At 27.6% G+C, this 9,902-nt stretch overlaps 1 protein-coding gene across 1 annotated transcript in view; it reads right to left on the bottom strand.

The window, feature by feature from the left end:
- Positions 1-1,485: 1,485 nt before the first annotated feature.
- LOC108693268 (general transcription factor 3C polypeptide 5) overlaps positions 1,486-9,902 on the bottom strand; it is a 51,059-nt gene continuing 42,642 nt past the window's right edge. The window contains exons 7-8 of the mRNA XM_018202139.1: positions 1,681-1,864; positions 1,486-1,610 (exon numbers count right to left, since the gene is read on the bottom strand). Coding sequence (XP_018057628.1) covers positions 1,501-1,610; positions 1,681-1,864 — 294 coding nt within the window. The 3' untranslated portion in view covers positions 1,486-1,500. The remainder of the gene's footprint in view (positions 1,611-1,680; positions 1,865-9,902) is intronic.

The raw sequence follows: 9,902 nt of genomic DNA, 5'->3' as shown, positions 1-9,902 counted from the left end.
AGTTATGAGTTAACAACATATATCAAGGTTATCGGCGACATTTAACTTTTTCGCAATAATTTGTGTGTGTGTGTATGCACGCACGCACGCACGCACGCAAAAGGTATCAATCCGGGCAACCTCCACGCGGTACTTTGAGTAATACTAATGCCGACGATATTAACTTTTAATCTTCATAACCTGAGATTTACTTAATCAAAAGATACTTTATTATAGGATTTTGAAAAGAATATTGGCTATTACCAAAATTCTAGAATAAGGAATAGGATGTTTTATTAAAAAAAATCGATGTGACTTTAATCTGACCTTGGCAAAACCATTCAAAATCAAACTGATATAATCAATAAATAGATCTTTTTACCCCACAACTTTGATCTGAACATATTTTTGATTGGATTTTATCCTACGGTGATAACAAGGGTGGATTGTGATCTGAGATACCTTGTATATACACTGCTCAAAAAAATTATGACATAGAAAAATTGTGGGCAAAAATTGACGATAACTTTGCGAAAAATTATTGTAGAATAACGTTTTTTTTTAAATTAAAGCTTGAAATCTCTACTTTATTTAAGACGCTATGGCCAGATTTTAAATTTGATGCAATAGTAGTAGCCCCTGCTACTGTAACTCTCAAAAATATGAAGGCGTTTGTTATATTGAAAATGCAATATTTGACGGAATGCACGGACTTTGTAAAATTTTTTTAGGAAATGTTGTTTGCAGTGGCATAAAGTTAGAACTTTCCCATTTAATTAAATAAAAAATGAAAAAAATAAAAAATCGAGCTGCTGCGATTGTTTTCGCAAAGTTACGGCACTTTAAAGTTACCCTTGCAGTTTTGACATATGTTACCCCGACATTACCTGCATCATGAGATTGTTGAATGGATTTTGCACGTTTTTCTGCAAGTGTATCGATTTTGCACATTGTGTAAATTTCATAATACGTGTTTCCTCCGTGTGGCTCGATTATTGCTTGCAATCGATTCCTCATATTAATGCAGGCTCATATTAATGCTTAATTTCTTCCTGCGGATCATTTCAGATTTGTACTATCATTTCAGATTTGTACTAGAGCTTGTGACAAGTCTCTGAGATTGATAGATTGTCTTATCAAATCTCTTAATTTATGACCCATTATCTAATACAAATCAAAAACATGCAAAATTCTAGCAACCTCGTTGTGGTGCATATTCGGTAATACAGATAATGTCGGTAATATATGTCAAAAATGCAAGGGTAACTTTAAAGTGCTGTAATTTTGCGTTTTAAATTAGAAATAATACGAATTAAATTAGAAATAATACATCTTTTCGAGAACTAATGTTTATAAACAAATAGTATGTATTGGGATATTATATTTTAATATTTTTAAAGGAACATAATTTCAGAAATTTTTTTTACATAATTATAACTTTGATTGCTTAGATTCAAAGTTTACAATTTTTATTAATCATGTTCAATTGTTAATTTCGAAATATTAACGATAAACGTAATATTAGCCTGATTCCGTAGAATTTGTTATATTCTTTTTTGTTTTTTTATTAATCATTTTATTATATTTTAATTTAATGCCATATTTCCGTTTTCGTGGAAGCGATGTTGGATCTATAATAAAAATGTAATTTTCTTTTATTATCAATAAATTTATCTTTAACATATTAACATTGACACGTACGATCCTCAGGAATATTCATCCTTTTTCTCAAAACAGCTCGTACTTGTTTATTTAAAATTTCTCTGCACTGTACGTCAAAATCAGTTGGCAGCCATCCTCTCTTTTCATGACATCTTATACCTGGTAAAGGATCAGGGAGTTTTGCCAACATTTCCTGTATTTCTGCTACTAAGACGTCGCAATACTAACAAAACAAAAGAAAAACAGTTTATAATAATATTTGGAATCAACAGCAGATCGAATTAGATTAATTTCAAAACTTTATTTTAAATTATTACAGATAAATATTACTAAGGTCTTGGTAGTCTAAAGGCTTAGGATGCTCGCACGGAAGAGATCCGGGTTCGACTCTCGGCCGAGGTAATATTTTTCACAATAAGATAATTAATTATTTACAAATTTTAATATATCAACATTATTAAGATCGTTTCGAAGATGCGAATAAGCATAAAAAATTTATTAAATTGCTAGTCAATTTAACTCGTGATATTACTGCGATAGTTTAGTAGAGTTAACGTTTCAAGATCGAAAAATCATTTCGCATTTCTGAGAACTACATATGTAGTATATAAATTCACACAAGAATCAACAAGCATTAAAATCCAGCTAGAGCACTTAAGGCTTTGAATTCTATAATTTGTGTTATCACATATATGGTTCTATATTATATTGCTATATTTTAAATTTTCTAGAAATGCTTAGAATTTAATTATTTGAGAATGAAAGTTGTATTCGAACTAGAAAACATGGCCCGAGATCTTGGATGGAGAAAAAATTAAGATCGCACCGTTGATTAACTGGTCGAATTGCTCAAATGTGATTTGTTAATTTTTTTCTCAGTCCGAGATCTCACAGCGATTTCAACAGTCTGTTTTCTGTTCCCCTATACTGCATTAGAATTCTCTTTCTCGCTTTCGACAATCATCAGACATATTCTCATTTTAAGTTCTAAAAGTTTTATCAAATATTAGTTCTGTTATATACACTAATTCCGTATCTGAAAATAGACCTATAGAATTACGGACATAAAATTTTAGACCTAATTTCAAATAAGAAGAGAAAACAACAGCCAACGATAAATATTTAAAAAAGAAAAATATTTTTTATATTTTAAGTCATAATACAAAAATGTCGAGGCTAAGATAATCTTAAAATAAAAAAAATTTAAAAAATTACAAATTGTAACAGGACTAGAATTTTGCATGTTTAGGAGTGATAAGATAGTCAGTTACGAAAGTTTTTCGAATTTATTTTTAGATTTTATAAAATGATATATATATATATATATATGGTATAGGTTTATGTTAATGCCGTTATTTTTAATATTTTTTGTAAGGGTATTAGCTGAGTTGAATCGTAGATAGATTTTGTAGAAGAGAAAGAATTAGTTTCAGGATTTAATGTAAAATATTTTAATAGGGCTTAATAACAAAATTCAGCACTTTCACACTGATCTTGCCATCTTTAAGTGCTCGAAATTCTAGTCCTATCATTCATAAATGAACTTTTCTGTTTGGAAATTATACCTCAGCATTTTCGTATTAGACTTTTTGTTTTAAAATATTACGAATTTGTCTTTAAAATATTTATCATCAATTTTAGGATATCCTGTACATAAAAACGGTATATTACAAATTCTAATTAACAATAAAATTCTCGCATAGCGAAAATGGACTGAACTGAGTCGAAAAGTCCTCTCCCATTTTGCAATTTTCGCAATAGTTAACAAGATATTAATTACTAAAAATTTCCGAATATTGATCTTCAATAATTTTTTACTCAAATAATATTAACTTTACAGAAAAACAGCAAGAGACAAAAATTGTTATTTTTTTCTTATAAAGCTCTAAGAATTTTTTCAGAATTTTTAAAGCAACTTTTTATTGTATTGCATTTTCATATTGGTAACTTTTTTTCATATTGATATTTTCATCAGCAGATGAGGAAATACGGTATTAAAAAACAAACTTATCTTTTTAAAAAAAAGATACTAAGAATATGTGCTTCTCGAATAAAACCTAAGTTTCCAATCCAAATAGTAGTAGTTTTTAGTTATTCTTCAAGGGTATTCTTATTGCAGATCTTATTCCAATCCAAGTAATGACAACTTTAATTCTCTATCAAAAATTACTCCTTGGAAACTAATGTACTAAATGAAAAATTAAAACTCAGATTCTTAATCAAAGTAAATTCTATCAAATTAAAAAATAAAACCCAAGTGGTACTATTTTTTTATTTACTTAACTCTAATGATATATATCATTCGTATAAAATATTTGATATCAACAAAATTGGCACATTAAATTCCACAAAATTTTATGTAATATTTGTAAAAAAAATTTGATATCAACAATTGGCGCCAAGTTTAAATTCCAAATAAACTAAATAATTGTAAGTTGATTCACAAAGACTTAATAATCACAAAGAAATTGAATAAAATAGGGCAATAGGAGTTCAGGCGCGATAATTGTTGTGCAAAACAATGTAAATACAATACAAAACTCTTTATTAGATAATAATTTATTAAATAACACTTACGTTTCGGTTCATTTTTTAGCCATCTTTAGAGACAAATTAATATTATAATACCTGCAAACTAATTCATTCTAATGAACTATCTCGACATATTTACAGAAACTTTAATATTGAAAATTACTTTGATAACAATTCAAATTGTGTTCAAAATTTACAGAATTAAATTGTTAAGAAACAGAACGAATTTAATATCACAATAAGAAGAAGGAAACTTACTACAACGAGAATTCACCAAATAATTAAGTTCTAAATAATTAATTTAATCAAAAACTAGTTTTGACTAGTTTTTGTCAGCGAATCAGTGTCAAAATTGTCTTAATCAGTGAAATAATTCTTAAATTTATAATTAAGAAGTTATAATTAAGAAACTTTTTTTTTGAAAAAACAATTTAATATCGATTGTAATCTAATAGGAAATAACAATTCGAAAGTTTCTAAATAGAATGATCTTAATTCAATAAAAGAACGACACTGATTAACAATTCAATAACTTCGACATTTATAGCCCATTAACAATCGAAAAGTAAGCCTTGGGAAACTCCTTTATATCCGTCTAAAAGTTTAGACCATGTGTACTTCCTGACGTACAGCATTTTCGAAACTAATTTCTTTCTGTACTGAGGTTCTTCCAAAATTACAAATGTTTTCCCAATCGTACTCGTGGCCCTCTTGCAATCGGTGATCAGTTGACGGATTGTATTCCACCGAATGTAATTCCTATGCTCAGCAATTCTCCTCCTTAACTGTCTTCCCGTCTGTCCCACGTAACTCGCATCGTAGTCTTTACAACAAATCTTATACACTACATTCGATTTCATATTATTTGCGAGCGGATCTTTATGCACTTTAATGAATTCCCATAATTTGTTAACATTATAAAATGATATCCTAATATCATCGCTGTTTAATCTATTAAATTTTTCGGAAACAGGGTAGGAACAGTACATAAGGAACAGTAAACCATAAAGGTCTTTCAACAATTTCCGCGTTATCGCTGTCCGATTTCTTACTTTTAAACTTAATGTTTTTCAGACGGTTATTGATATTACCAAAAATCATCAAAATGAAATTTAAGATTCGAAAACAAAATTACTCTATGAACCGAACCAATAATCATACCTTTTTTTTGAGAAATCAGGTGATGAGACAAGAAATTTAAATATCTACTCGAAAATGTTGGTTTCCGATACCAAATTCAATTATATTATTATTGACATCTAAAAACTTCAATCTATCGTCATCGACCTCCATGAATCCTTGGATGTTGAAAGTTAAAAATGTTGAAAATAGAATTAATCAGTGACAGGTGCCGCCTATGATTATATCATTCATAAATCTAAAATAAAAAGGTAACGATAACTGAATTAATGACAAAGCTTATTCATTAAGAAGTCTTTGCAAATCAACTTATATTTAGTAATACGCAGGCTGTAAATATGCATCCTTCTCAATTTTCATTTTTTCAATTTACTTGGTCCGTTTTTGAGTTAGAATCAAATTGCTTAAGTTGTGGATTAGGTTATGTATTAGGTTAAAAAGGGGTTTTACGTTCTAAATTCATTAAATAATGTATGCAAACAACCCTGCAAAGTTATATAACTAAACGCAGTTATATAACTGTTATTTTGCTGTACTAAAACGAAATAACAGATAACAAGTAATATAACGTGTTGATTATATGTAACATATATGTTAGTTGTAATGAGTTTCTTCATTCACTGCAAATTACAATTATATACAATAAATATAACAATATAATAAACGTTATATAACTGTTGCACAGTTACAGAAAAGGTACAGAATAATTATATAACATGATGAAATGTATATGATTATAATATAAATAATCCCAATGTTATGTAATTTATATATATTTTATTAGAACAGATCACACAAAAGACATATAAGCTATATGTAAGTATTGTGTAAGACCAGCATCTTATATAAATCAATATGATATCTTATGTTGAATGATTCAACGGCCTTAATCTATGCTCATATAGTGTTTATATCGTTTTATGTATGATAATTCTTGAGAACTTTCTATAATAAGCTATTACTTCAAACGATAGATTAAAAAAGAATTATTTAAAATTGATGCTACAATCTGAGATACAAGCAAAAGATAACGCTGGGTTATAATATAGAAATACTCGGATGTGATATTGAGGGTTAAGACACTGGCAATGATTCAGTATAATTTTTTTTGTTTAAACTTTGATTCTGCTCTCTATTCCTTTTAATGTGAATAATTTCAGATACCAATCTTTTGTTATAAGAAGACTATTATTAAATCTAAAATCTTCACATCATTCCATCTGAAATTATGATTAAAATAATCGGATATAACAAATGGAGAACTTCTTTTATTGATATCCGAAATGTGTGTAATCTAGTACTTAGTTTTTTCTTTGTTTGGCCAATATAGCTGGCGTCACAATCATCGCATGAGATATATATAACATTTATATATAACATTTTGATTCGAAAGCAATTCTAACTTATCCTTACCTCTCTTAATAAAATTTTTTAAGATATTGATAATTTTTTAAGGTGATGATGAAAGCTAGTTTATAATGTTAGAGATAGGTTAGAGAAAACTTTCTGAGATGAAATGTACATAGGGAATTTTGAAGAAAATAAATTTTTCTTTAATTTGTAAATTATGTGTATTTTTATTTTTATTCAATGTATGAAAATTTTAATTTTCAATGTATGAAAATTTTTTAATTTTTCTTCTATTATGGAAAAAATAAAAGAGAGAGGATAACCATTTTCAAGAAAAATGTGAATTGCGTCGATCAAATTTTTTTGTTGAAAGCGAAGATGTGACAGATAGAATATTTTGTCTAAAAAACTAATAATTGTGCCTCTTTTGTGACAGAAAGGCTGATTCGAATAGAAATTGAGGAACCTGCCAGAAAATGTTGCTTTGTGATATGTATCAAAATAATTCTCTGATTGTTAATAATAATTGTTGTATCAAGAAAATATATTCCATCTTTAACACCAACCTCCATAGTAATCTTGTGTGTAGAGAATTGAAAATGCTCAGTGTACTATTGATCATATCCAATGGAAGTGCAAGAATGTGATGTCATCAACATAACAGAAATAAAACAGTGATAGTATTTGTAATTTTGTGATCGCCATTTCTTCCAGATCTTGCATTACAATGTTTGCAATTATAACGGACGATAACGGTGAACCTATTAGAATGCCAAATACTTATTTTCTGATTGAACGAAAAAAAGGTTGAATTTAGTATAAAATTGACTGCAACAATAAATTCTTCTTTAGACATCTTTGTCCTCATAGAAATATGATCTCATCTTTTACTAATGCTATTGATTGCTAAATCAATAGGTATATTTATAAAAAGAGACACAAAGAAGTTAAAACATAGATTCTAATTGTTTGCCATTTAATATGTCAAACAAAATAAAAGTTATCTTTAATGTGGCTTGGAATATTTGGTATACTATTTTTGATAATATTATGTAAGTAAAATAAGAGATAGTAAAGGACTGTTTAACAAAGATACAATCACTCTCAATGGGTTACCAGCTTTATGAATTTTTATTAATCCATAAGTCCTAGGAATATTGCCATCCGTTGTGAGCAATCTTCGATATGTGGAATCCTCAATAAACTCATTGTACTTCCATCTCGTAAGTAACACACAGATCTTGAGTCAATTTTTTTATCGGATCTTTTGAATTCTTTGATAAGTATCTACATCAAAAAGAATCTCCTCCATTTTCGATATATAGATGTTCTTGTCAAGAGCAACAGTAACATTATCCTTGTGCATTGTAATGAGTATATCAGGATGGTCATTAATGAATTTTTTTGTCAGGCATAACCATTCAAAAATTTTGTTCTCTAGAGAATTTGGAGGGAAATTGTTATAGAATTGTTTGTTAAGAATTGGAATAAAATTATTTCTAACAAAATTATTGGGAATGTGTATTAATTTTAAAGGATTTTCAAGAAATAGCATGATTAGTACTATCGCATCAGGTCATATTGTTGTTACCTTCATGTTCAAAGTATTATCAGTGGCTTTAGTTTTCAGTATGTGTTATTTTGTCGAAGTGTAAACAACAGTGTTTTTTTGAGCATTGAATATGTCGAATTTTGTGTTTTGCCAACAAAACGCAATTTGCGAGAAACTTTGCTTTTTTGCTTCCATTGGAAGAAAAGTGCTGCTAAAAATCAACGAATGCTATCGGAAGCTTATGATTACTCCATCGATTTCAACATATGAGTACTGGTTTCGACCTACAAAAAAGGCTACAAAAAAGGTGATTTTGACACGGAAGACAAGGAATATTTAGGCCAGAATTTCAGAAAAAAACGGCGAAAGCAAAATTGTACATTTCTAATACATTTCTAAATAATGACAATTTCTTTACTTGTATTTAATGAATTTCTTGTATTTGCGAGTTATGTCTGTAAGATTGTATATTGCTGAGTTAGTTTATCTTTATTTTATTAATATTTTCACTATTCACAAAAGACGTTTTACAACTGTCCAGCATCGATTTGATTTTTCATGTTGTTAAAATCACAAAAATCTATAAGAGATACGTAATTATTTTATATGGGCGCTAACTCCTATTTAAAGGGTGAAACATTAAAACCTCTTTAAAAAAAAAGTGGTATTTCTCTTTCGAATGTCATCGGAAGTAAAAAAATGAAAAAAATTTTTTAAACAAAAGTTGTATGGTTTCAAGAGTACCTACTTTAAAGTTGTGAAGAAACAAATTTTTTTTAATTAAAAAATTTTTTCAATTTTTTGTTTAACAATATACTCTCACTTACAGTTTTCTTAAATTTTTCACATTTTTTTACCAAATTAAAGATTTTTTCCAAAGTTGTTAAATTAAAAAATTATTCATTTTGCATATATATCTTTTTTAAACAACTATGTGTTTTCTTTCTATCAATTGATTCATCTCATTATTCTGTTGTATGAAAGTATTAAGGTATTACCAAAAAATTAGTTAATATTATAGTTTACAAGTTATTTAACATATTTTATGTTAATGTATGCCAGAATAAGCTATAAATTATCTCGTAAACTATTGGTTTTTTTATCATTTTTTATATCACTACCTTAATACTTTTATATTCAAAATAATTAGAGGAATCATATTGTGTATAAAAATTACAATTACATTTAAAAAAATGGAGGTAACCTTGAAGTCTGAAAAAATATGACCTGAGAAACATTTTTTGCTCACCATAATATGTGCCTGTTCGAATTGAACAACTTTCTTCTTTGGTATTTTCTCGTATCATTAAAAACAACAGAAATATTTCAGATGATCAAATTAGAAGAATCCTGTATACATATTTATATATAGAAAAGTATACAAATTTTACTTAAAACACTTTATGTATATATCCTATTGTTTTGACGATAATTACTTACGCATATGAACACGAATAGAGTATATAAGGAAGCGTTTATAGTTAATTCTAAAAAAATGTTGTAATATGCAAATATTGTAATATGCATATGTTGTAATATAACTTTATTATACATGAATTTGGAAAAAAATAATCTTTAATTTAGTAAAAGAAAATTAAAAAATTTAAAAAAACTGTGGATGGTGGAGGTATTGTTAAACAAAAAAATTTTTTTCTTCACAACTTTAAAATACTCTTGAAACCATACA

This window comes from Atta colombica, unplaced genomic scaffold, assembly GCF_001594045.1.
Source record: "Atta colombica isolate Treedump-2 unplaced genomic scaffold, Acol1.0 scaffold9, whole genome shotgun sequence".
Lineage (NCBI taxonomy): Eukaryota > Metazoa > Arthropoda > Insecta > Hymenoptera > Formicidae > Atta > Atta colombica.
The sequence above is the reverse complement of the archived record's forward strand: the minus strand, read 5'-3'. Positions and strand labels throughout refer to the sequence as shown.